Source organism: Channa argus, chromosome 4, assembly GCF_033026475.1.
Source record: "Channa argus isolate prfri chromosome 4, Channa argus male v1.0, whole genome shotgun sequence".
Taxonomy (NCBI): domain Eukaryota; kingdom Metazoa; phylum Chordata; class Actinopteri; order Anabantiformes; family Channidae; genus Channa; species Channa argus.
This window is the reverse complement of record NC_090200.1, coordinates 10,482,330-10,509,526: the sequence shown is the minus strand read 5'-3', so window position 1 is coordinate 10,509,526 and position 27,197 is coordinate 10,482,330. Positions and strand designations below refer to the sequence as shown.

At 42.6% G+C, this 27,197-nt stretch overlaps 2 protein-coding genes across 7 annotated transcripts in view; one reads left to right on the top strand and one right to left on the bottom strand.

Moving 5' to 3' along the window:
* The window catches only part of LOC137125148 (periphilin-1-like), a 42,721-nt gene extending 19,896 nt beyond the window's left edge, over positions 1-22,825 (top strand). For 2 of the 5 annotated variants that reach the window (XM_067500149.1, XM_067500148.1), the window contains exon 10: positions 805-1,566. In XM_067500149.1, the coding sequence (XP_067356250.1) occupies positions 805-1,023 (219 nt within the window). In that variant the 3' untranslated portion in view covers positions 1,024-1,566. Of the gene's footprint in view, positions 1-804; positions 1,569-22,675 lie in introns of those variants that run through there. The other 3 variants (XM_067500150.1, XM_067500151.1, XM_067500147.1) reach the window with 3 other exon arrangements.
* Positions 1,636-26,321, bottom strand: prickle1a (prickle homolog 1a). 2 transcript variants are annotated; one of them, XM_067500142.1, is made up of 8 exons: positions 25,987-26,321; positions 8,087-8,288; positions 6,135-6,248; positions 5,181-5,318; positions 4,547-4,750; positions 4,226-4,412; positions 3,256-4,125; positions 1,636-3,108 (listed from the first exon to the last, which is right to left on the bottom strand). In XM_067500142.1, the coding sequence occupies exons 2-8, from the start codon at positions 8,273-8,275 to the stop codon at positions 2,243-2,245; spliced, it is 2,568 nt and encodes an 855-aa protein (XP_067356243.1). In that variant the 5' UTR covers positions 8,276-8,288; positions 25,987-26,321; the 3' UTR covers positions 1,636-2,242. The 2 variants fall into 2 exon arrangements, with proteins under 2 accessions (XP_067356243.1, XP_067356244.1); XM_067500143.1 differs by lacking the exon at positions 25,987-26,321 and adding an exon at positions 13,066-13,284.
* Between the last annotated feature and the right edge of the window lie 876 nt (positions 26,322-27,197).

Genomic DNA, 27,197 nt, shown 5'->3' with positions numbered 1-27,197 from the left:
GTCCCTTTTGTCTTGAGTGGACGTGCACTTGAAAAGGCTCACACACCTTTCATAGAATACACCAGTTTACCAGAACGGTGTTTATTAAAGTTTCCATCATTAAAAGGTGTCGCCCTGTAGAGCTTAACGAAAAGCCAAATAGAGGAACCAACTTGTTTGAGGTCAAAATTATTTGCTCAATGGGCTGATAAATTAATATAAATTTAACATGTTCTTTTAATACAGTGTTTATTCATGCCAGAAGGCCATGGGATGGTACCAGGTGTGGCCACGCCCAGCCACAAAGGCCCACCTTGGTGCCGGTCTCAATCCCGGATAAAAATGGGAGGGCAACATGCCAAATCAAGGTCTGGAACATGTTCCGCTGTGGCGACCCCCAAAGCGACAGGCCGAAAGCCAATTCAGTGTTTATTCATGCCAATATTGTGTGCATGAAATGCCCGTGTGTATTGTTGTAACTCAATTTGCAAAGTGGCGTGACGAATGGGTAAATGTTGAATTCTGAAAAGCAAAAAGAAACTTCTAACAACCTGTCGAGATTGTGCAATGATAGACATCATAGTTTTACAACACATTTAAAAAATTATGAATAATAAAATTCTAACTCTGCACCACTTTCTAAATGATTGACAAGCTAAGAATTTTAGTGAGATGGCAAACAAATCTGTTTTAGCTTCAAGTAAATAAAGTATTTGAAACACTAATTTGTATTGACATGACCTATTAAGAAAAAAAAACACTACACATGTCCACATTGTATCAATTTAAATATTGATGTCCCTGATGTGATTGTTTTATGTGCAGCATTACAGGCAGGACTGTGAGACATTTCGCACAGTGGTGAAGATGCTGGTGGCCAAGGAGCCTAGTTTGGAGAAACTGCTGCAAGCACCACTTGATGAAAACTTGATGGAGATCAAAGAGCACTGCCTGGATGCTCTTAGGCACTTTGTAAAGGAGCTAGATGAGGTATTAGAGGAGCCGCAAACCTCAGTGCAAGACACAGGTCAGAAAATAGTGTAGCGACAATAAAGAGTTATAAAACCTTATTTTTGAAATGGGGGGGGAAAACATCCAATGAATTGAGGAATTTAACCATTTTTTTACTTAAAACACATTAAAACCTTTATTAGCCTTGACAGGCCATGCAACATTAGTACTACAGCATTTACAGAAAGACAAGTAGGATTTGAGATTAGAAGCTAGAGCAACTCTTAGAAATAGAAAATGTAGTTTAGTTGTTTAGAGATGACATTTTAAAATGATATAAATTAAAGTTTTGGAATCAGGAATATCTGAATTTTTTTTATCACATCCTTGTTCTCGATCTGTAATTCATGTAGTCTAATGTGCTTTGTACTTGCTATATTTCCTGCAGCTGAGGCAGCTTCAACTAATGCAAACTGTGATATTGAACCAGTATTGACACTCTGTGGTGTTTTCTGTGCTGCACTATATTGTGTAGAAATTATCATACAGTTATTATTTTTAGTTGTAATTAAACTGCTTGTAATTTTTTCTTTTTTAGATTTTTACACAACCAAAAATAAAAATTCAGGCCTTAAATTAAATGATGTTTCCTCCTCCTTTTACTATCACAATGTAATAATTCTGTACAGGAAAAAACACAAATCCTGATATAGATTTTTTTATTACATGTCATCTATCTTAGCCTTAAATTCCAGTTTGTACATATATACAGATTACACTGATTTGCTTGCAGTACAGTGACCCATAAATACATCACTCAACCAGGCCTTTTAATACACAGTGGTGCACACACCTAGAAAAAAAACGTGTTTGAAGAGTTTAGATCACAGTAAATTTTTCAAATAGTTTCACCCCTCATGGAGAAAAGGCTTTGTACCAACAGCTGGAAATTAACTGCTAATGCCATTTTTAACAAAGCAAGTCATCAGATCAAGGGTATAAAAATAGCATTTTGTCGTTTGTTAGATTCTACAATATATACATTAATATCTGTAATGTTAAATAAACAAACTTATGATGGTGTTTTATAAATATGCATTACATAGCGACACTTTCTTACCTTACGTGGCAGTTGGCTACAAAAGCACACACCTTTGAAGAATCAGAATAAGGACTTGTGTCTTACACAGATACCTTGGTAAATTGAGTGCTGTGAAGCATTTAATAGCAAGCAGCTGTTACTGCATTTTAAAAGGAGGAGGAGGCAGAAGTCAGTGGCAGAGCATTACCCAAAGCTGGGATTCATTGGAGTCTATGAAATTATACAGTTTTTCCCCTTGTGCCCTTTTTTCTTCTTGGACTTAGTCCATTGGCTATAGTGAGGAGATGAAATGCCTGCCACAGGGTTGGGCAAGTCATCTGTGTAGTAGTGTTTATGGGTCCTGGGCTGAGGAATGGGCTGACCCAGGAAAAAGCCCTCCTCCTCAGAATCAGAGGAAGATGTGCATGTGGAACACCAATCATCGTCTTCATCCCCATACATTCCCATAAACCTCCCCATGGTTGGACCCTCTAGCCTGTAGTCTGACATTGCTGCAGGACTGGGTTGACCATTAAAGCCTTGGTGCCCCTTGGAGCCAACAGCATTCCCTCTTTGGTCCAATTTGTGCCACATTTTAGCCCTTTCCTTGGGTAGAAGGTTGAGGGCATTATCAGATCGAGAAATGCGGCTGCGACGCCTCCTGTGATGCTGATGGCGGTGACCAGAGTGAAGTTCCTGGCCCTTCTCCTCAAAGTGGTACACTCTCCGGCGAGTCCGTTCGCTCATAGGGGGCTGACGCACTGGGAGATTGCCATAATGGCCATTATCCACCACGTCATCAGAGAATTTGACTTGCTGAGGCCTAGACTGTGAACGTGTCCTCCTGAGGGCAGGGAAATGAGGTTTAGGCCTGTCTTCAGGTAGAGCCACCTCCTCCTCTTCTTGAACATTCTCCTCTACCTCTTCCTCTTGCTCAGATATAAGGCTTTTCAGAGAATTTGCACTTCTGTGTAACATAGAGGAGTTAAGCGTGCCCATATTACTGGTTTTCTCACAATCTTCTGTCTCCAGTTCATGGAAGCCTTGCAAGGAATATATCAAAGTTCTGTCTTTACTATCTCCGTCTACTGAGGCACCTGGAGAGGAGAGAGAAAATAAAATGTAAAATGTTTGCAAAATGACTTGACTCAAGTTGAGTCACTGAACTCAAGACAGTTATAGACCAACTATTTCCAATTTTGTACATGTTTTTAGATCTAATGCATCATGTTATGTCTACTAACCAGTAATATTGGAGAGAGCCAGTGAGTCCATGGAATCTCGGACAGACTGATCTGTTTTTTTAAACTCGTCCGTGATACACTCTAAAGAGTCATTGTACCATTGTGGTTCCTCTCCCTGAAGGCCCCCTCCAGCACCATGATCCATCTCCAGCTCCTGGATCTTTCTACTGCTTGCTGGTCCTGGGTGGCTACCATAGGCAGAGTCCCCTAGACCATCCTGTGACTGGTTCCAGTACATGTCACCCTGGTACTTTTTACTGACCAGGCTTCCCCTTCCTCCTGCACTACCACTACCAGCTTTAGAAGAATCCTGCTTCGCCTTGGCATCCTTTTCAGCAATCCAGAAATCTGTTGGTCTGGAGTCACTGGCTTGCTGGAAGACACCGTGCTCCCCGAACTTTAACAGCAGCTGAGTCATGTAGTCCTCATGGTCAGCCCATTCCTCAACCTGGTCTTCTGGTGCCTCGGTCTCCTCACCACGCCCCCTCCAGTGATGCTCATCAGATAAGTTAATGTGGGCCAGCTTGTTGGTCAGCGTGTCATCAGCATTTCCACTGAAACCAGGGAACTTGTAGTTCACAGAGGGTGAGAAAAGGAGCGACTGTCGACACTGGTCAGCGGAGCGACTGCTCTTGCCCATACGTACACTGCGACGGGATTCACGTGAGCGCGCTGACTGGAATGCGGAGTCAGAGGAATCGGAGGCATGTACATCTTCCCCCAGGCTGCAGGCTTTTGAGCAGTAGATACGACCATGGTGTGGCAAGAAGGGACAACCCAGGAGAGAGCCCCTACATTGAGCACAGCTGAAGCAGCTCTCAGTGGCATGCCAATGGAGCCCATCATAGGTCATCTGAGCATGATCAACACCTGGAAAAGGGTAAAGTTTGAGATGGTTGGTAACACTGCCATAAAGGCTAAAATAATCACCTCATGTTGTGTTTTAGCTCTCAATAGTCCTCCTCCTTACCAATGTGTTCTCCACAAGCCTCACAGTATTCTGCATAGAGAGACTCAAAGCAGCCACAACAGTATGGCCTGCCATCCTTCATGATATAGCGCTGACCCCCCAAAATAGTCTCACATTCAAAACAGGAGAAGTGCTTCATGTGCCAGTGGCGCCCCTCTGCCTCTGTGCACTCATCAGCAAAGATAATCTGTTGAAAAAGATGTATGTGGACGATTAAAATCAAGGAGATACTGGAGAAATCCTGGAGAAAGGCCATAAACTTTAGAAACACATCCAGAGTCAGGGATGTGTTTCTCTCTCTATTTCAGCTTTGTGATTTACCTCATCGCAGGACGAGCAGCGCGGTTTGAGTAGCTCAGCGTGGTGCCTTCCACAGTGGATCTTTCCATCGTGATAGAAATAGATCAAATCCACCAGCAGTTCGTTACATGTGGAGCAGGCGAAGCATGCGGGGTGCCAACACAGCCCAGGGCCGGCCCTTGAGGCAAACACTGCCATTTCTCCACCATTGACATTTTCACCACACTGCAATGTGCAGACATAATCACAAAGTTGATTAAAACATTCGGAAATGACATCGCACATTAGCTGTAGTTCCAATTTATTTGGGGATGAAATTAGGAGAAGTGAAATCCTCTAACCGATCAGCAGAAAAGATGTTTTAGTACACAGGTGACTTTGAATAGCATTGCTGGCGCAGAGATCTGTATTTTAACTGTCCTTAGGGGATTTAGTTAACACTGCATTCAGATTAACCAAATACACACTGAGGAGCTGCAACAAGAGCAGGAAGCAAATCTTTTTTTTTGTTTAAATAAAGGCTTTTGTAATAAAAAAAAATTAAAATGGTCACAAACTTCCTTTAACTTCACTTAAACAACTTCATCCCACTACCCCTGTCCTACTACTACCCATTTACAGTCATAAATTATACATGTAAAGACAGTAAACATACATGCTCACAAATGCTGTTCAGAAGATTGCGGGGCAGCAGTTTTATTGTGCCCCTCCCCAGTGCTTCCTTCTTTCTCTGGACACTGAACATATGTAGCTCCTTCTTCTCCTCCTCACTGAGGGACTGGCAATAACGCACCTGATGAGAAATGTAAAAAAATCATTGATAAGAAGGCCACTTTCAATCGCATAGGTTTGCATCAAGAAATGAGGTCGTAAAGCAAAAGCAAAATTGCTGAGTTGGGTATGAGTTTGAGTTTTGCTCAAGTAGTTCAAGACTTGCAAGAGAATTGCAAGACTGTTGGTCTCTTATGAAGGTTATAATCTTAGGTAGGTATGAAAGAGGGCAGAGTGCATACCACAGCATGCTGAACAAAGGCAGCTCTTGACCCCGGCTTGCCCTTCCTACACCCATAGTCCCTGATTGGGAACCTCATTTTTACAACAGGCCTTTTTGATGTTCCTTAAAGCCTTAACAAGAGGGAAAGCAGACATTTACACAAACAAGGTCTGTGTTTAGAGTGAAATCAAGAGGACGTGCAACAAAGGATGAGAGACAGCCAAGTCGAACTGTGGTGCCACTGTGGTGGTGGCATCACATAAAGCCTCTTTCAATCAGCATCCCTCTCTCCTGCAGAGCAGTCCTTGTAAAAACCACTGCTATGACAGGAATCCTGCTGGTGGGGGCTCCTGGCAAACATCATAAAATCATCAATTCTAAAGTCACATTGTGCCCCCACTACATGTCTACAAGACTGAACAAAAATATCCCAGTGTGATGTCAATGTGAATGCCAAGGGCTCACATTTGTGAGTTAGCATGGAAATGGTGGGGCTGTGGGTTTAGTTGGCAGCGAGAGATAAAGTTACTCAAATAAAATAAAGTATATCAAAGAACCTAGTGGGATACATTTTAAGATATTCGAATTATGCACATGCATGCAAAATATTCTCACCTCATTATCATGTGGTGGCAGTTGGTAGAGAAGCTGCTTGATCCTGAACTTCTCTCCTGGACTGTTGACATAGGGGATCTTATCCTCAGGCAGACAGGAGAAATACAACTGGACCTGTTGATATCATGGCATAAAGTAAAGAGATCAGGCTAATTATCAAAAAATATTATAAATCTCCAAGATGAGAAACTACATTTTGGCGATATTTGTGAGAGACACAAAAAAATCATTTTTAAAATCTAGTAGTTGTAGTTGAAGGTAAAAGTTCAGTGAATCCCCACACGAGACAAATGAAACCCATTCCAAATCATATATTTACAAGAATGTGTGGTCATCATTCTAAACATATAGCTCTTCCCCAGGTTGACCCTTTTAAAGTAAATTTCATCCATTGAATCATAGCAATATATTACTTTTATGATCTTGGACAGAACAGCCCATATTATTAAAGTGGTTTTCCAAGGAACCGAAGAACCAACACATTAATTTGTCATTAGACACATTCTGGGACAGCTCTGTGCAAATGTATGGAAGATTGACTTTCTGGAATTAAAGTATTTTCCTTAACCCTAAAATCAGCTTCATTTCAAAAGAGAACACGGCAGCGACGTTGTTGATGATGGCACTGCAGGAATCATTTTCTTCATAAATCTGTACTAAAGATGTCAAAACAGGTCAACGGGTCAAATCAATTTGAAGGTTGTATTCCTTAAGTCATATGCTTTTCTCTACAGGGAAAGGACAAAGCAGCCTGTTGCGGTGGCATTTTGACCCTTGGGGCTGACCACTGAAAGCTAAACTTTATGAGAAAGGGGGCTATTACAGCCAGCTAGAAAAAAAAGGTGGGATGTGCTTTTTCTGGGTTTTTTGGGGGGGCGGGGGGGCTTCCTGCAGCTTTGGTCGTCTAGAAGGCGGGGGGGAGCAGCAATTTACCCCGGCAGTCAACCCAACGTTTGCCACCTACCATAAATTATGCACGTTTTCATCCTGCTATTACCCCTCATCCAGCTCCCTAGGGTCAGCTATCACCAGGCCCTATGTGTTTCTTTACTGTAATGATGACCCATAATACATGGTCCATTCGGGGCAATAGCCGCTGTAAAGGCATTACAGTCGCATTTCCCAAACAAAAGGCCCTGCGTGTTTGGGAATTAGGCTTCTCTGTTGCTGTGAATGCATCTCTTCGAGCCCATCACCCTCTCATTGCTTCCATGTGTATTGTTTAACAGGGGAAGTGGGATAGAGAGGACCAGAGAGTCACAGCAAGAAAAGACAGAAACTGAGGGGAGAAGAGGAAAAACACTGTCGATTTGGGATAGTGCCACATCATACTGGTTGCCCTGCGGACACAACTAACAGCCCTGCTTGTGTTTGTGGAGAAGACTCATTAAAAGAAGGCCCCTTGATTTCTGATCCTGCCAGCAGCAGTAGTCTTGACCCACAAAGTCCTTCTCCTAACTGATCTCTGATAATCACAAGCAGGCTGCTATACCGCAGTTTGCAACTAAAAGTACACACATCCTGTCTTTAAGTGGCTGCCTGGTTGAGCCTGACAAGTCGGCCTCGAACAATAGCACCATGCAAAAGGTTTATGAAATATGCAGTCTGTCCCACAGGTTCCGTTATCCAGAGGCTGTAGTTGGGATGTTATTTGGTAATGTGCTGAATAGCATTTATCTGGGCCATCAAATGGGCTAGAAGGGAGTTAGAATCAGGTCAGAGCTGTTTTTATTCTGCATCAAGAGGATACACTAGTATTCACTGTGGAGACTTGGGGAATGAATGATTTGTGAACCAATGAAATAGATACCAGAATTAAAGAGAAACACCATGCTTGAAGTCTTCTTCATACTCCACAGGGCCATATCCTGGAGATCAGCCTAAGATCAGCTTAAAAACACCTCAATGAATTTCCCGATCAATAGCATTGAGAACAAATCCATTTTGCTCACCTGTTCAGGCCTAACACCAGGTGGAACCCAGGCGTACTCCTCCAGCGCACAGCCGGAGTCATCATCGGAGGTGGAGCTGCGCTGGAAGCTAGAAGTCAGCTTACTGACTTTAGATTCCATCATCAGGTCTCGCTGGCGTGCTCCACCCTGGACGCCAACCACAGACCCTGCTGCACTCGGCAGGCTCATCAGACTCTTTTTACTAGAAAAATAGAAAGATGAGGGAAAGAAATGGAAGGGGAATTGGTATCAGGATAGAAAAAAAGAACTTTTGGTTAACACGCCATTGCATTAACTAATCCCCACATAATACTATCCTCACTCCATCTAATCTGGTGTTCTCATGTCAGTGCCATTCCACTGAATGATAACCGCCAGCTGAATCACACCAAGACGGTCTGTTTCATGAGGCCCACAGCCTTTCTCAAAACCCCATTATAGCCTTTTCGTTGGTTCACTTCTGATGATGAGTCTACTTCATAAAGACACTCATAAAGAGAACTATACCCTTTCACTGCTATTGTGGTGGCAGTAAAACATGTGCCCTCCTCATGTGGCTTTTGAGGATATACAGACCATTAGGAAATTCCCGAATCTTCATGAGGTGACGTCTGAACTCATTACAGTGGCAAACCAAGCAGTTAACAATGCAAAAAATACATAGTGGAATTAGGGTTTTATATATGTATCCCTGGTCTTGGTCTAGCTCCCTTTCCCATACACTCATTCAGCCTGTCATCAATACAAAAGTAAAAAAAGAAAAAACTGCAACTGCAGGCTGCATTTTTTTTTTTTTTTAGCTTATCTGCAGAGCTTAAGACTGAATGAGTCATCAATTCAGCCTGCTGAAGTGCTCCGTCATACTCCGCCCCGAGAGGGACCACCACACAGGATCTGATACTAGTTTGATCAGTTGAGCCAAAGGGCTGTATAAACAAAGGCCTCGCCTTGAGACAGGGCCACCATGTGGGGAATGTCCACAAGTCTGGTCTCTTCGTTCAGCTCCCCTTTTTCTCTGGACTGTTTGTTTTCCAACCTGCTCAGTGTCAGTGATCAGTGTCTGATCACTCTTTCTTCTTTAAGATGAAGACAACAATGGCAAACAGGTGAAGTAGTCGGAGATCAAAGACTGGCATAGTGTTGACCTAGACTATGTGTGTGGTGGCCATAGTCAACTAATGCATTTCTAGGTCTGTGTGGTAGAAAATAAACCACTGCATGAAATACGAAAAGTAGTTTGAATTAGTTTAATCTTTGTCAACCATAACTTGCATACGCAAATTGGAATTGTAACATCACAGTTTAACAGCAGCACAAGAATAGAAGAATCATTTTATCAGCAAACTCACTTTAGCAAGAGTGCATGTTCTGCTTATGAACTTGTTCTGTGTGATAAAAAGTTTGCAGCAGTTGTTGTCAAAACCTTCACTGGTTGAGGCTGAATGATTATGAATGCTAGTTTGCTATCCATAGGGCTCTAGCTGAGATCAAATGGGAGCCCAGTCAGTGTTCAGCAGCTTGGTCATTACACCACCTCCCCCTGAGCCAGCACCCCCTACGGCTGGCAAGGGCACAGAGGGCCGCGAATAAACAGCTGAGAAAACCAGACACACTTGAATAAAGCCTTTGAACACAGGCACAACAGTAAAGGGGCCTAAAAATCTGCACCCTCTCTCCTAGAATGAAATGTATGCCTGGCTGCCCTTGGGAGTGTGCACGAAGAAGGAATGCAATGCATGTTTGAAGCCAACGTGGACGCAGGCATGCAGACATATAGATGCGGGCTGCTATAGGCTAAAGTGATCCCCACCCACAGCACCGTAAAAATCTCGTCTGAGTAGCTGCTTATGTACCCTGCTTCTCGTTTAGTGACAACTCTTTATGAGATAGCGGCAAGGCAGACCCTCCAGTGGCTGATTAAGTGCTCCACACTCTGCATACTAGGCCAGGCGGCTACTGGCTATTATTATCAAGTCATCTTCCTCAAGGACAGGTCAGCCTACACCACTCCTCACCACTGTAAACAACAAGCATGGTAAGAATGATGGATAGTGGTGTCAGTGGATTCAATTACTTTTTTTTGGGGGGGGGGGGGGGGGGGGGAGTTGTGACTGCATTGTACTCTGAATTGTCAAGTCAGTCAGATTTGCTTATGGCATGTTCCATTAAAATGCCTCTAATATGTGAAACAATAGTGCCTTTGTAAAGGAATCCACTGAAGGCTTGTTCCATCAAGAGCCTGTTTGTCCTCCTGTTACTCTATTTTTTCTCCTGAAGATGTGGTGTGTTATCTCCATATACATGACAGTTAAAGCCCTTAAACCCAGATAACCTGTCTTCTGATGAGAGCACAGGGTAAGATATAAGACAGCGTCTTGTTCTATTCACATCATTTGAATTGCAAATGAGACCAAAATAACCTCCAAAAATGTGGCCTTGTTGGAGAGAAGCTTGGGTTTCACGTAGGAGATGTGGGCTAACTATAGGCAGGTTCAGTCAGGAGCCAAGAGACCCTGTCTTTACATCCTCACAGATTATCGTGCACGCACTCACTCATGTGCTACAGTTGTTAAAAAGATGTTTGCTTTCACACGTTGGCCAAGTTTTTGAAAGGATGTCTCACACAACCCAAACTTGACTCACAGGAATGTCAGGCATGAACTTCAGCCAGGCCTGCGCAGAAGAACACAGGATACGTAGAACTCAGTGTATACGGCAAAACCCTCTTCTCATACAACCACATCTGCTTCCATGCTAATTTTTCCCTTAGAAGTCATGCAGTGGATTTTGTCAGATTCTGAATGCGTCCTTAAACTTTTTGAATGACAGAAGCACTGAGCTGACTAACTTAACCATGCTTATACGGACGTGCCAACTCTCTGACTCATTCGCTTTTAGGTTTTCTCCTAACAAACTCACCCTCCTCACTGTTTCACTCCCCCTGCCCTGCCCTCCTCCCACACTTGCCAGACCCCTGCAGTCCCGAATGTTTAACAGCCACTCACTCTTTTGTAAAGGTGCTTGTTAACATGGCTTTAGGAGCTCCAGGACTGCATATCTGACTGATCTGCCTACAGAGGGCCAGAGGGTGGTGGTGGGGTGCTATCAGACGGAAGATAAAACGGGTTGACCGACATGTATGAAAATGTTAATGTCAATTCCACAAATGGGGGAAATTTACCACAAGGGAGGTGAAAGAGAGAAGCTCACATCTATGCTTTGAGGATCCCAGTGAATGAAGATTAAAAACATCCCACTTGTTATTTAGAATGAATGAAGAGGTTTGTGTTGTAGAAAAAAGTGCACAATGACACCAATAGAAAGCTTGTATTCCAGTAAGCTTTACATGAATAAGTGGGTACAGATTTATTAAAGACCAAATAACCATTAATCTGTATTTGCATTTAGAAACTACTGTGGAGGCTCAACTTCACACGTTAGCCCCAGTGAAATGTTATCACTTTGTTGAATATAGAACTCTGACAGGACCTCATGCTGTGATTGCCCAATAAATACAGCTGCCAGTGACATTTTTAAAGAGCATTCAACAAGACCAACCAGAGTCCCCAGAAATCCAGACACTGGAGCTTTGGATTAACAACCCTTGAGAGTGCATAGGAAAAATAAGCAGGTTCTGGTCTCAATTACTGTCTATATTCCTCTAGGAAGTTGATGATGGACATGCACACAACCTAACACAGTGCTCTCTGTCACTTTGGACTGGCCCAACATGTTTAACTTGGCTCCTGCAAGCTCAGCAAGCATAAGATGTAGTTCAAGAGAAAAACAGGATTTTCTGCTTATTTGAGGTTGAACCCAGGAAAATATTTTTTTTTTATTGACAGACAAGATACAGTATGCTATAACTGCAGAAAAACATGCAGCAAACTATTGCTCTCTATGTACACACACGTATCTTAAAATGCCAGTCTTGCCAACTTGTGTTGTACTTCTAAAAGAAAAAACTAGCATCAATTTACAACTTGCTTTCTATGACTTTAGTTTAGGGTGTAAACGTACAATATTGCATTTAAACTTCTCTCTGACTTCCCTATATTAAAAACTTTGTCTGCTTGAAGATGACATCAACCAGAGGAGTTTTTCATCATAAGGAGTTCAGATGATGTCATCTGGGTTAGCCCTGGACAAGCAGGTTGACTATGATTACAACCTCCATAGTGTGAACAACAGTATAACATAATGTGAACTAAATGTTCCTCCAAGTGATGTCATAATTTTTCAGCTAGAAGTAGAGTGATATTTTAATAGGGTAGTCAGAGGGAAGTTTAATTGCATTTATGTATATGTACTACCCAAACTATCCTTTACGTCTAAATCTGAAAATGAATGGTCCAATAAGCCAAGTGCACTTCATGAAACCAAAAAGTGCAAAACACTTGGGAAGTTCCTTCTTTATGTCCAGGCAGCTCAACTTACACCAAGGTGGTAATACTGCTAGAAATCCGACAAGGGGGTCAGAGAAGAGCTTGGTTTATGCATGGTTGGAGTTTGCCCCAGCCATGAAGGGAGGTCTCCACAAGCTGACCAGTGTTTTCCAAGACCAAATGGATGGGAGTGACATCCCCACAGAGCACTACACTAAGAAGACCACCTGTATGCACTGATAGGGCTGAATTAAGACTTAACACACACGCTGCTGTCACACAGCAGACATCAAAAACATTTGCATCCCAGGCCATTTAGCTTGCAGTATAGGAGAACTAAAACCCTTCATGTTAAATAATAAAAAGACAGACTCTGATGCCAGCAAAGATTTGAAGTTGCAAAGCAATACCGGGATTTATAACGTCTTCATTTTACGAATTGAAATCAGAGACTTTTTTTATCCAGTGCCAAAAGACAGTTCAGAATGAATTAGATTGCAATGCTTTAACATCTTCACTTTTTTCGGCTTTTTTTTGTGCGCATTCCTTTCAGAAACCTGATTACATCTTCAGTCAATTCCCCGTCAGTCTTACCTCAGTGTAGCCCAACTCTCCTGAGGTGAGCAGGAAAAAGGATGTTATCACCACTATATCCAGTCCTAACTTCTTCACCAGCCTCTGGGCTCCACATCTATGCAAGATCCCCAAAGCTCAGAAGCAGTCAGCCTTTTCTAGCAGAGCTGTCAGCACAGTAACAGCACATATCAAAGCTGAGCCCGTAAAACTGTGTGTCTGACTGTGTGGGAGAGAGAGTGTTTGAAAGGGGTGTGTGCACGTGTGTGTACATGGAGGAGCTTCACCAGATGGTTACCCTCTCCTCCTCCTCCTCCTCCTTCCCCCAATCCAACCCTCTTAACCTCAGCCCGGCCCCTTAACCTTAGAGCAGCCAGTCACGGTAGGGTATGGAGGAGCGAGGCATCTTTTCTCCGCTGACCTTCCTCTTGTACTACAAACAGATCCTTCCAAATGAGAACCACCGGTAGAGCTTCAGCAGGACCTACGCCTTTAAGCAGCACATCAGTGATAGCCGAGCTTTTTATTTTAACCACACTGACCACCTCATATCCACAACAACTTTCACAAGAAACTCTTCTTTCTCCATCCCTATCAACAGTTCAAAGATGTGGGGAAGGTGGTGAAGGTTACAGTCAGGATTTGGTTTGTCTGGTGGTTTGTTTCTCTCTTCTTGTGTGCTAAAATTTCGGCGAGTTACAGAGAACAGAGAACAATGTGATTACAGAGTGATCAATTTGGCGAACAAAAGACGCTTTATTTATCCCGCTATGAAAAACTGCTTCCGATCCTACGAGTTCCTGGCTCAGTTTCACATAACACTTACCACTAACTGCACATGATGTCAGCAATTCTAAATCAGAGCAGCGATCACACAAATGAATCACTAAGGTCCTTCCAGAAAGCTGTTATTATCAGCTTAACAGCGACTGAGCGAGGGTTAAAAATGTCCAACACTGTATAGCTCAACTTGTTAAGTCATGCAAAATGTGTCCTTGTGACTATATTATGGGAATCTGTCTAGTCCTATGCTACTGTACAAATCCAGAACCAATCAACATCACTGTATGTAATAATCTACAGTGGTGCTTTATTTTCCCTTTTACTAAAGTGAATACTTTAAGTTTTGCGATGTTGATCCAGTTTAACAACTATTATTATGCAATTTGGGTGTAGCCCTAACTCACATGTATAATCCAATATAATGAATAACATACACAGATTGAAACAATCCAAATAAACAGATACACAGTCAGATACCCAAGCCTCTTCTTTGTGTTTGTCATGTATTGGACAGAGTGGAACCTACATCTGTTCTATAAACCTTAAAACTGCCTATAGAGGACACAGTTGACCTCTGCCTCTCCTTCACCTTTGCAGGAATGTCAGTACGAGATTGTTCTCCTGTTGCTTCAGAAAACCAAAGTGAGCATTTTAGGTCCAACCCTGGCCAGTTGCAGAGTTTGTGACTGTTAGGTTGTAACGTCAAAGTTCTACTTTTTCTCAGACAAACATTTTATATTTATGCCTTTTTAAATACTTAACTAACTACAACTTTATCCTTTTCACTGCTTTTGCTGGAAAGGGTTAACATAGTTTAAGACTGTAACACAAAGCAGTAGAACATTTTACTGGGAATCTATTAAACAGCTAGAGTTGCTTTCTTTATAAACATTTTAGCAGCTGTTTAATTTTGTGGAGATGACGTCAGGATGTAATTCTGTGAAGTTGAACACGTGTGAAGCATTTACACTGTGGGTCTTGAACTAGGAGCCAAAATAACAGGGCAGACGGTGATCAATGCTGTGCAAGTGGCTGAAGCAGCGACACTTTTCGAAACATTTACAGTCACAAAAAATTCATAATGGAGTCTGAGGTTCGCACCCTGCTCCTCCCGACCACATGTTGAAATGTCCCCAGGCAAGACAGTGAACCCCCAACAGCCCATTCCCATCCCCAGCCGTGCTGTGCCGGTCCCAAGCCCGGTAGAAATCGGGGAGGGTTGCATCAGGAAGGGCATCTGGTGTAAAAACTGTGCCAAATCAACATGTGGACAAATGATTGGCAGGATTCTTACTTTAGTTACCTGTGCATGATTGACAGCATTTGACTAAGTGACACTTTTAATCCTCTACTGCCGCTTCACATTCACGCTATTACGTGCTCAAATATCACTGTGTGGGTTGAGTTTGGCGACTGTCATTTTACGATCATTTGCATTTTAAAAAGCTTAGACCTTTAAGTGTCGAATGGAATAAAAGTAAAGTTTTATCCGTAACATGTGAGCAAATGTGCATTAACTCCTACCTAGTGCATGTTCTAAAGGTGTGTGTGTGTGTGTGGGCAAAGCCATTGTAGCAGCCAAGGCCAGAGAGGCGAGGCACCCTTTCACAGCAATCCTTTGTGCTTGTCCCAAAGACTCAGCACCCTGCTCCATTAGCAAGTCTTAGAGGGGAGGGACAACACAGCATCCTGCCTGTGCGGGAGACGCTCATGAAATGCAAAGCCATGATGGTAAACTAATCTGGACGAAAGCTTCAAAACCTAATGTGCAACACCAGTGTGAGTAGGCAGATAGCTATATACCTGCTTTAAAATGTAGAAATGAGTGACATGTTTATTTCATGCCACGAGTTTGACACTTTTGAAGCTTAAATTAAAAAAAAGTTTATTTAAAAAAAAAAAAAAAAGATGCTTGCTGTCTTTTAAAACTTCCAGATTTTAAAGAAAGTTGAGGAACATGTTTAAAAGTTCAAGGAGCTAACTGAAGTTCAAATGTAAAGGCGGCGTGCCATAGGGAAACAAAGGCATTTGACACTGAACTGACGTGTGAAAACTATTTAAGGGCATCTGTAGACATTTTCTTGTCTCTTAGCTGGAAAGTTTGTATTACTCCGTATTTATAAGTAGCTGGCTGTCCAGTTCAAGGTTCGCCTCAGATAGCTGAATAATATAAAGTTGGACAAGTCTCTATCCCTGACCTTTGACCTTAGAGAGCACCAGTGGACCCATAAATCTGTGGCCCTGGGGCTTTACAGCCCATTCCCCTGTCATAGCTACAACGACCTGAACAGCACCTCACACCTGGTCTGCACCTTCTCGCAGCTATAAAAGAAAACAAAAATACCCTTTGCTAGCGGCGAGGTAGTCCATGACCAGCATGCCCTGACAATGACAGGACAGGGAGGATCATCATTACAACCAACGCCCAACGATAAAACTGCATTCTTCTCTGGTCCAAACAAGTCCTTGAAGAAAAAGGACCCATAAAACAAAGCATCGAATCAAAGATGAATGCTATTATATCTCACCGTAAGCATATAATCCCCACCGTGAAAGGTTGTTCAAAGATTGACACAAGCATTAATTTAGGACTGGTGTCATCTGTTTAAATGAGTCAAATCTTGTTCCTAAGATGCGTCATAAACTAGGGACCTAAAGGGGCAAAGGGAAGGTCAGTCTCTAATTTACTGTCATTGATGACCCTTGTTGAGAATACCTTATAAAAAGTAGGCATTCTCAAGGATTTAATGACTTGCTAGCAGGTATTAGCAGGACATAGGCCCAACAAAAGCCTCAGTTGTAAAGGCCAATAAAAGTCTACCACTCTACTGTAACAACAATCCTTTTTTACGCCTTGAAAGAAGGAGGAAAAGGTCAACTGGTGGAGCAGTCAGCGCATTGATATTGACTTAGCTAGATTGGTGCTGACAAACTCAGGTCAGACCGTGGGCTTGTTAGCCCTATAACCCTCACATAACCCCTTTTAGTGTTTCACTCTGACACATTGGAGGCAGCTGAGGGCAGAGCTTAGATCTAAGCTTAGTTTCTGACAAGAGGCATTTGTAAAAATTTAAGAGAAGCATCGACTCACTTGACCTCACCAAAGATCATGTGTTTGAGCAGGACAAATCAGAATGAAAAAGACCAAACCTTATTGACCCAAATTGGTAATGAGATATGGTCGCATGCGAACTGTTCGCCTCCAGCTGACAATTTCATTTTCCGATTTAAAAAGGAACAAAAAAAGGTCACAATAAATTACCATTTAGCAAATCGTGTGGGTGATGTTAATGTATGAAGCAAACATCAGAATTGTGAGGCAGATAATCAGTTTCAGCCTCAACGGTCCTGATTTGATTTAAACAATCCACGAAGAGATTACTAATCAAAACATTTTATTCCTACTTCATTTAATTTGCTGTAACGCTGCTGTATCACAGATGATGCAATGCAGTTTTCAGGAAGTAACCTCTGCCAAACAAAGCCCAGTGTCAGCAAACTGGTCGTCATAAACACACTGCTGTCTAACTGCTTTCCCAAACACTGCGGAGATGTACAGTCGGGACAGGTCATTTTTCACCCTAAATTTGACACCCTCTCACCTAGTTGTAAAAGCAGGACCTCATTGGGAACAATGGGAAGTGGAGCGACAGAGCTCCTGGGGCTGTTAAAAGGAGGAAGCTACTTTATTTGAGGACACTATAACTCAACAAAAGCCTGTGGCTGTCTACACACAGAGCGGGCTGAGAATGAATGGGCTTCTCATACATTACACACTTGCACTGACAAAAGGATTAGATCAGCAAAGGGCAAAACCCATCGTAAGGGGTCTCCATGGACAAACTGGATGAATACTGACATAAAATGACAGACCAGCCCCATTAACACCTACACCTGTGAGATTTAGCTAGTTTCTGTTTACGCCATCATCTTCAATGTCGTTAATGAAAGTCTGCACATTTTTCTATGGGCTGTTGCCTTTCTTGCTTTCATTTCCACGCCAGTCCTGTTTAAACAGCCCCTTCAACAATGTCCAGGTTCAACATTTGCGACCTTTCTCTAACTTTTTATGCTTATAACCCCACTCCGCCCTTTGTTCAGCCTCACACGCCACTTAAACCTCACACATGTGGGCGTTTCGCATCAGTGTTCCTCAAAGTTCAAACACTATATCTTTCAAACGGCAAGAAAACTATTTCCTGTCTGTTTCCAGCCTCAGGCTCAAATGAACATGAATGAGACCGCCGTAACATAACAGGCAGGAGTTGGGTGCGAACCCAATGGGCAAGTTGTTGTAGAAGAAGAGGATCCAGTTAAACACGTGGAAGCATTTCCCTGAGCCGCACGGCTTCAAAAGGCAAACCGTGGAATCCAACAATACTCTAAAACAGTTAAGAGCTGCGCAGTCAGGATCCCACTAATTATTAACATTCCTGGAGAAACACTCCGGTACAGTCTTTTTGGAGCGTTCTAATTAAACACATGCTCCAGCGCCATAGCATAGCACAGAGGGAACTCTCAACGCTGAGAGTGGGGATGCTTCTATCCAGCGCCGCTTAATTGGACACAATTTAAGTCATTAAGGTCGTAGTAAAAACAGCAGAGGAGAGGCCCAGTGATCTACCCTGGAAGGCTCCCTGTTGCTCTGATGTTGTTGACCCCTTGACCTTCTCATGTGACTCACATTGAAATGTACAGGCAAAAAAAAAAAAAAACTCCAAGACCTGCTTTCATTATGAGATGTCCAACTGGATGTTTAGGCTGAGGGGAGCCATCTGGACTTCTGAACTATTTGAGACTGGTTGTTAGATTTGCTTATATATATGCGTTTCTGAAAGGTAAAAGTGGTTGAGTCCTACATCTTAGGAAGTAAAGTTTTGCCTAATTATCCATGCATCTGTTTGCCAGACTGAGTTGCCTTTGTTGCTACTTTAACATTTAACTTGTTTGAAAAACCTTTAACATATTGTCTAGAGGGGAATTGCTGTGACATGGCTGAGAGTAAGGGGCTTGTGTATGTGATAACAATGCAAATAGTATTAACTAAAAACCATTTGGCTTTTACCACTATATTTAAAATAGTTTTTCATTTTTCACCTTTTTATCCACTGTCTTATGAAGGCAATAATGTGCCTAGAAATGCAGACAGTACATCTATACACATTGTCAGCAGAATATATTTCTTTTGTTCAAGTCAAGAACAAATGTCACAGTTGAGAGGGGGAACAAGAGGTTCACACACACTAATAATATCATCTATGGGTTCTCTCATCCAACTCATCCTTTAGTGATCTGCACTGAATTATTTAATGTAATTCTTTTATCTTTATGAAAAGCCATTGGCTGCTGTAGCACTTAACTTATTTTTCATGTCCAGTTAAGAGTAAATCAACTTCCAGTTCAGATCGGCACATGCAGACTCCAAGCAATAGTTTGTTAAAAATTTCATTTCCTTTACAAATTCAGTATGAAGGGCGAAGTGGGCCTTTTTACACAACTCTGACTTGTTTTAAGGTACAACTTGGAAAACCTTGATAGGTGTGTGAGTCAGGAACTGATGTGTGTGTGTGTGGGTGTTATGGACCGTGTGCATGTCTGGTCCAGCAAGATCCAATCAGGAGCCCTCAGGAGGCCTTAGTCAGATTAGCAGGAATACAGGCCAGACATGTGGACATTAGAGCTTGGGATCTGTGTGAGTGTTATACATGTGTGTGTTGGCTCAGTGTATGTGTGGAATGGAAAAAAGACACAACTGGCCACCTTATCATCCAAAGTAAGGATACCGGTTCTCAAGGGCAGAGCTTATTATTAGAAACTTAGCATGTAATACGTCTGTTTCTGTCAGCATCAGTATGTTATTTTTGGAACTTCTAATAGTGAAGTCATTAACAGCCAAACTATGTTCAGCCAGTAAAAAGGAACATGTGACAGAGTGGGGATACATGCAGTGTGTGTGTTTCTAAAAATAATAATCCTTTCCATAAGGTTCCATCTTCAAATTTCTTCTTTTCCTTGCTCCTTTACAACAACATAAAAGATTCTTCCTGAATGGTCAAGTGTATATTTTTGCCTACAGATGGGACACATAAACAGCTGTGCACATCTGGTCAGCCACTGCTCTTGTTTTCTTTGGGAGCCCAGCCCCTAACAGGAAGACAGTGCGAGCATAGCAAACAAAAGCCTGACTCTTTGAACTGGCCTCTCACTAGGAGCTGCCGTCAGGTTGTTGTGGCCAAACGAACTGTTTCTGTGTCAGCTCAGTGAGCCCATTGTGGGCCTCAGGCTGCTGCTCTGCAAGACATGTCCTCATTTGGCCTTTGTCAATATTGACCCATCTGTATGTTATCTTACATTGTCTGCCTTTACTGAACTGTATGATTGTTTAACTGATAATACATTTCCTCTGTGCTAAGAGATTAATTAAATTAGACCAGAGCACAGCTTTCGTGACATATCAGCATAGGACAAATGTCCTGTCCCCAAAAATTTTGAGTTTATTCCTAAATAGTCGGATCTTGAAAAGGTAAGAATACTAGTGTTCCAAAGTTTGTAGAAAAGCGAAATCATGAAAGCTGTGTTCATCATTTAGGGCTGAGTAAGGCAGTTGTCCACAGACCACAGGGTCAGTGGTTCGACTGTGGTTCGTCCTTATAGGTCAAGTGAGCACCTTGTGAATGAGAAGCAACATTGTTGACCATTTACCATTTTTATTGTCAGAGGGAAGAGGCAGTTAGCAATGCGTATGAAGGAGGAAGGCACATACATGCATTTTCCTCGGTCTCCATGGTAACAGGCCTAGCAGATGTAAAAACAAGTACATTACAGTACAAGTGGTAACAAGTGGTAAGAAATTTTCCAGTTTTCTTTGCTTTTACAGGAAGAAAATTGAAGATAAATAAGATGCATATGCATAAGATGCAGCTTAAGCTCAGGTGGTAAGGCAGTCATCCACGGACCACAGGGTCAGTGGTTTGATCCCCGGTCCCGGCTTTATCTAGAAGTGTCTCTGGGCAAGACCCTGAAACCCTAACAGCCCATTCCCATCCCCAGCTGTGCAGTGCCAGTAGAAATAAGGGAGGGTTGCGTCAGAAAGGGCATCCGGGGTAAAAACTGTGCCAAATCAACATGCGGACAATGATCCGCTGTGTCGACCCTGAACTCACGGGACAAAGCCAAAAGGACAAAAAAATAAAAATGAAAGACTGTTTTGATGTTTGACTGAAATAAGTTCTCTTTCCTGACACGGCCATTGAGCTAACTGTCTTTCTGTGTGCAGGTGAAAGGTTGTGTTCTTCAACTGCATACACCCTGGTGCATAGTAAAACCATTGACTTCCCTTCATGAACTGTGGTGCAGCGTGCACATTTGCATGAAAAGCTTTATGTTTGCTCAAAGCAGTAATGGGGCAAAAGCTATGCTATGTTGCTATATGATTAGATAGCATATTTCTGAGTTATTTAGATCCAAATATAAGCTGTGATAAGCTGCGCATGCTGAATTTTTTAAATACTACTGATGTAATATTTTTCTACTCACAGAATTGCTTGATGATTGAGCCTGTCCTAGGCCACACTGTTTTATGATTTATGAATATTATAATAATCAGTCAGTCAGAAAGGTAGCAGACAGACTGTAAGAGAGGAAAAAACCAGGAAAGTACATTATGTATGAAAAATAAGAGAATAAAACTGATGAAAACATAAAAAAAATAGATTCACAATAAGAATATGTGTTATGAGACACAGCAATAAAGCAGAGCAGAACAACAAGAAGATAAAAAAAACATGAGACTAAAAACAACAGAAGCTGGGGCAGTGGTGGGCTGAATGTTCCAGAAGCAGGCTGGTGACTTCTGAGGACAAATAGAACACACCATGATTATACTGAGCAGCTTCCAGGTGTGAATGTGTTTAAACGCAATCAAGGCACTTTTGTGCTTCTCAGTGAAACCTTCCTTTATTAATGAAAGAGTATAAAAAGCACACATTGTAATAAAGTGAGGTGGAAGACTGGAGGGTGACAAAATACAGTCGACACAATAACTGAAAATAGGCCAAGAAGGAAATTATTCAGTTCTGATCATGTTTCTTAGCAAATGTCCAGCTGTTAAAATCCACTAACACTAAGCCTAGTGCAGAGTCGTTGCTCATAACTTCAGAAAATTGATTCTAAAATTTGAATTATAAACACAATGTGGGAGCTAAAAGGGTGGAAATTTGAGGGGGTGTAGCATCCATTGTGGGGCATTTCTGCTGGCATACAGATTACTAACTATTTCTGGATGGAAGTCCTCTGCCAACAAAAAGACAAAGAAGCACTTCACATCATTTCTCAAGAGAGTCAGGTATTGATATGCTGCTTTGTGTTACTGTTAATCTTCTTATTTCATATATTTAAATTCAGCACTGCGGGATGCGCGAAAAGGCCTAATCAAAGGCATTGTAAAACGAAATAAATAGTAAATGGCGTAAATGGTCTGAGAGGTGTATTCTGGCTGACATCCAGCAGCTGCCCCCACTGTCCGTAACTGTAACCTTTCTGAAAAATCTCAGGAAATACCTTTGCTGTTATTCCAAAAATCATTTGGTGTGCAGAGTCCATTTTTAAACCCCGCTGACCTTTTCCATGTCATCCACGCTCACTGACTCCACCTCTGTGACAATTCCAACAGGGCAGGAGGAACAAGAGCCACAGGAAGGAGAAGAGGGGAGAGGGTGTGTGTGTGTGTTTTGCATATTTTCAGTTGGGGGTCCGGAAAGCTTTAACTGAATCCCTGTTGTGTGCCGGGGAAATGAGCTGGGCTCTTTTAATGAGTATCTCAGTGTAATATGTTTTCTTTTGCTTCTAGCCCTGTGACGCTGTGATTGCTGGGATGGATCCCTATGGATCTGGAGGGCAGAAGCACAAACACGGCTTCATCAGGTTTGGGTTGGATGAACTTTCCAAAAGCTCCATCGCTTCAGTTGCTGCTGTTTGGCATTAACATTAATCAAACACTGACATGTTGATAATAAGCTGCATCATATTATCCACTATTCATCCAGAGCTGAGCATCATGCCTGTACACGGTGCTGATAATTAAACATGTGTGTCAAGTATGACTTTCATCAGCGTGGTGGTCTGGCGGTCGGTCCCGCAATTATGCCGCATTGTTACCAGAGATCTGCTGGGGCATTAAACTCTAGTATGTGAGCCACACCCGTTATCCGCTAACATCATCCTGCAGCTCCTAATAAACAGAGTTGTGCCTGGAAGCGCTAAATCACTAACCACCTTTAATCGCTTCAGAATAATGCTTAGCATGTGGATGCAATGTGTGCCACTGCTTCAGGCAGGCCACACCGACTCTCATGCATGATGCTGTTTGAAAGACACAGGGGGGAACTTTACTGCCTGGAGAGCACAAAGTTACAATCTCTCTCACAGATAGCAGCACTTACAGTGGTTATCCCACACTGTACCACCGCAATAGTAACAGTGCTGAAACGTTGGACCACGCGGGCCACCGTCGGTTAAGCCAGGCCCGGTGACCACAGATTCGGGGACCACCGACGTTTAAACAAGCCATATTTCATCCAGCTTCCTGCCAACCTACCACAAACAGTTTACAGTCAACGGGCTCTGCTCTCTGGAGTTTGTCTATGGCAACCCGGCTCTATGCCACATCTCTCCATCCTGAGCCATGAAAGACTGGCCTCCTGACAGCTCCTCACAACACACAGCCCTGTCCCGCTCTGCTTTTAGCCCGGCTGCGGTGAGCTGGACCACGTCTGGGGATAAAAGGCTGCCAGAGTGTTTGGCTTGCCGGCGATTTACGCGGACGCGAGGGTGATTCATTCTAGCTTTGCACAAACAGGCCTCTGTGTACATTTCACTGGTACTGGGCTTTTAAATCAACAGTGGGAAACATATACACTCAGGTACTGGGACTTAAATTCTCCTCACTCAAACTCAGCTGGGTGTCTGTCACACACACATGCACTGTCCAACACCTACAGACAAGCCATACACACACACGCGTTTTGGTGAACGCTTTGTCTCTGTCCATCTTGGACGAACACATACACACACGCACACACACACACCACGACAAGCTCGACTGTTTATGTCTGAATTTGGTCTCGTGTCTGCGATTCGTCTCCACCTCCACCCATCCTGCTGGGCACTAAATGTACTAATGTTGTAGCGATTTGCTGATCCTAACTCCTGCTCTTTGGCAATAAAATAATCAATGAACATATTGTATATTTACCAAGCGAGCCCTTGTTAACTTCAAATTGGCTGATGAGCATTAGAACTGTTTCCAATAAGGCTATTTTATTCCCCTTCTTGTGAGTCTTTTGATTCTATTAATGGTACCTTTGATTCACGGAAAAAAAGATGAGAAGCAGCAGTTTGGTGTGTGAAGTGGCTCCAAAAACACCACTTATAAATCATTTGGAGACTATGAATGACTTCACGTAGAATTCCCACCTGCAGCAGATGGCTGAATATATGCACATGCCTTGCCTACTTAAACATTTATACACAGCTTATATTTACAGTAAAATATATGTTTATGATTTATTCATTGGTGAAGTTGCTCCATCTCAGCCTGCTGCTGCACTTTCACTGACTCCTAAGCAGCACAGTCGTCAACCTCTCTTCCTGCCACTAGGTGACACCATCACCCTGGTTCTAAGTTTTCTCCTCCCTGCATCTGTGTGGCTAACACTCACTTTAAGCATTTCTTCCTTTATCCACTTCCTTTACTGGATAGTGTCCCAGAGAAAAAAAACAATATCTGTGACATAGAGTCAAAAGTGTTGAAATCATAAATCAAAGTACCTGTTTTTTGAATCTTCTGCTACACTTACACCTATAGTTAGACCCTGTGTTCATATTGTGCTGTCAAAGTGCTCCAATGTACAATTCCATTTCTTTGGACCCAGTTTCACTGAATGTGTCCTAATAAAGACTCTGGCATGTGCTAGGACTTTTGTGACCTACCTGACAGGCTTCAAGTTGAACTGTCCTGGTATCAGCAGCGCTCTGCTTTTGTCAGCTGTGCCCACAGTGACAGATTTCAGGCCAGTGTGACTCTGGGCTCAGTCTGAGCCAAGTGGGTTTGTCATTCTGTCATCTCCCAAGAGGCCATGCACAGGATTTAATGGCTTATGGTGATGCTTACTGAGCTCCGTTGAGAGCAAAACATTGTGTTAGGCTGCCCCGGTTAAAAATAACAGTAACTGCTCTCCTGTGCCTTGTAGGTTTAGCACTTTCTATCACAGCTGAAGCTGGAAATGCTTGGAACTTGAGGGTGTGTCATTGTTCTCCCGAGGAAACACTTCATGGCATGTTAAGTTCTGTGAGGTCCACAAGTAGTGATGAATATGCTACGGCAGCTTTTAAGCTAAATACCAAAAGCTGACTGCTCTGCAAAAAATTGTGGCCCTTCATGAGTCACTTTGGCTTAAGTTTTGTTTTCAAAACACCAGTTAGTGCCTGAGAAACATCTATATGAAGAAGGCACAGTAGTAAAGAAGAAAATATTCCTAAGTTGTACTAATGAAAACAATTACTGAAACATTTAAACTACAATTTCCACGAAATTCAAACTTGTTTACCGTGTTGCAGCTTAGGCTTTGTCAGCTTAGGCATCATGATCAGAACTGGACAAAGCGAGAGTGTCATACTCCATGAGGCTGTGCGACCACATTCTCGCTCCCTCAGTAGCACTTTCCACAGCTATGAACCCTGCAGTTGTAATCGGGAGCGCCGACCAGTTGTCACCCAAATGACAGGCGACAGCTGAGTCTATACATCTGGAGAACCCCCGGGGGGACTACGCACTTCCACGCGCCCCTCTCAAACCAAGTTTTTAGGGTTAGTTTGGCTACACGCACAGGAAAAGTAAAACCTGTCTCTTTGGAGACGTTGCCGCGTAAAAGCGCAAAGCCACATTAGATGATTAAGTAATTAAAGAGAGTCTGGTTAGTGTTTGGGCTGATGCTTCATGTGTTGTTTATCACCATGCATTGTTGATAATAAATGCACAAACACATTTACGCATTTCTCTTTTCCACACAAACAGTAAGGTTTGAAACAGTTCACCACGAAAGCCCACGCAAACCCAAAGACAGCTCCTAAAAGGAAATCAACATGACTTGGTCCACTCACCCCTAAAGTGTTCAGTCGCAGTGTAACGAGTCCCAATAATCCTGAAGTGAGAAAAGCGAGTCACGCTGCGTTTCATTGGCATAAGATGAAAAGTCCAGAGGAGGTGAGACACCGTGCCGACAAAGTGACCCGGAGCTGTGCAAAGCGATAATTCTAACCCCTAGATACTGGCTGCATTTAAGAGGACTGAGGGGAACCTGGTCTGACTTCTCTCTCTCTCTGTCACCACATCTCAGCGGCGCACGATGCTCGGTCACAGGGAAAGGACATTAGCGTTGCTTTCTGCCCATTGGCTTAAAGAAGAAGCTCCGACCAATCCGGAGTCTGGAGCGCAGCAAATACTCCTGTGAGTTAAAGTCCTGCTGCTGCTGCTGCTGCTGCTGCAGTGGGGAGCTAAAGGAGACGAGTTTGGGTAAACCTTCCTTTGTTGCTCTTGCATATTGTCTTCTTCACTAAACTACCTTTTGCCTCTATCTTGGCATTTATTGTATCAATTTGTGAACATTTTGTGAACGAAATTCCACTTCTCTAAAATGATACAGCACATCTTTCATCAATTAACAAATTCTTAAGACTGTTTTGCACCTCCCTCTCATTTTGTCACCAGGTTAAGAAATATGATCTTTTTTATTGCAGAGCTATTTGTAAATGTTCACAATGTCCCTTATGTTCTCTCACACAGTCTCTGTAACACTAGTCTGATTTACAGTGAGCCTTGAAAGGCAAGTCTGTATACTGACATTGAAAAGAGGGTATTGCCTTGCTGTCTATTGAGTTAAACAAAATGATCTGGGATGATCAGAGAGAACGGCCACCACCCAGAAATGAATGCATGACTACATAGTATAATACAATGGTAAGGATTTTGGATCGTGCTGCATTCAGAGTCACGTAAAAAGGTTGCTTACTATCTTGCATTAAATCAGCCCATTGTGAATAAATGTATGGCGTTTAAGGTTGTTAGCTCTGCACATCAGGTGAACAAACTCATGTTGTGCCAGCTACAATTTTTGACAGGTAAAATAAGAAATGTTGCCTCTTTTTAAAAATGCAACCTTTACACAACTGAAACTTAAATGTGACAAATGCAATAATTTTATTGTGTGTGCCTCTTGACCTTTAAGGCTGACTCTCTCACGGGAACAGATGCTAAGCCTTTGGATACATCTGACACATACACCTGTGAATCTTATATAAGAACAGGTGCGAGC

Coding starts and splice junctions, on each gene's coding strand:
- prickle1a (XM_067500142.1), bottom strand. CDS start 8,275: ATGAGCCTGCCGAGTGCAGCAGGGTCTGTGGTTGGCGTCCAGGGTGGA. Junction 6,249..8,086: donor CTGGTGTTAGGCCTGAACAG/GTGAGCAAAATG, acceptor TGATATCAACAG/GTCCAGTTGTATTTCTCCTG. Junction 4,751..5,180: donor TGAACAGCATTTGTGAGCAT/GTATGTTTACTG, acceptor TGCACATTGCAG/TGTGGTGAAAATGTCAATGG.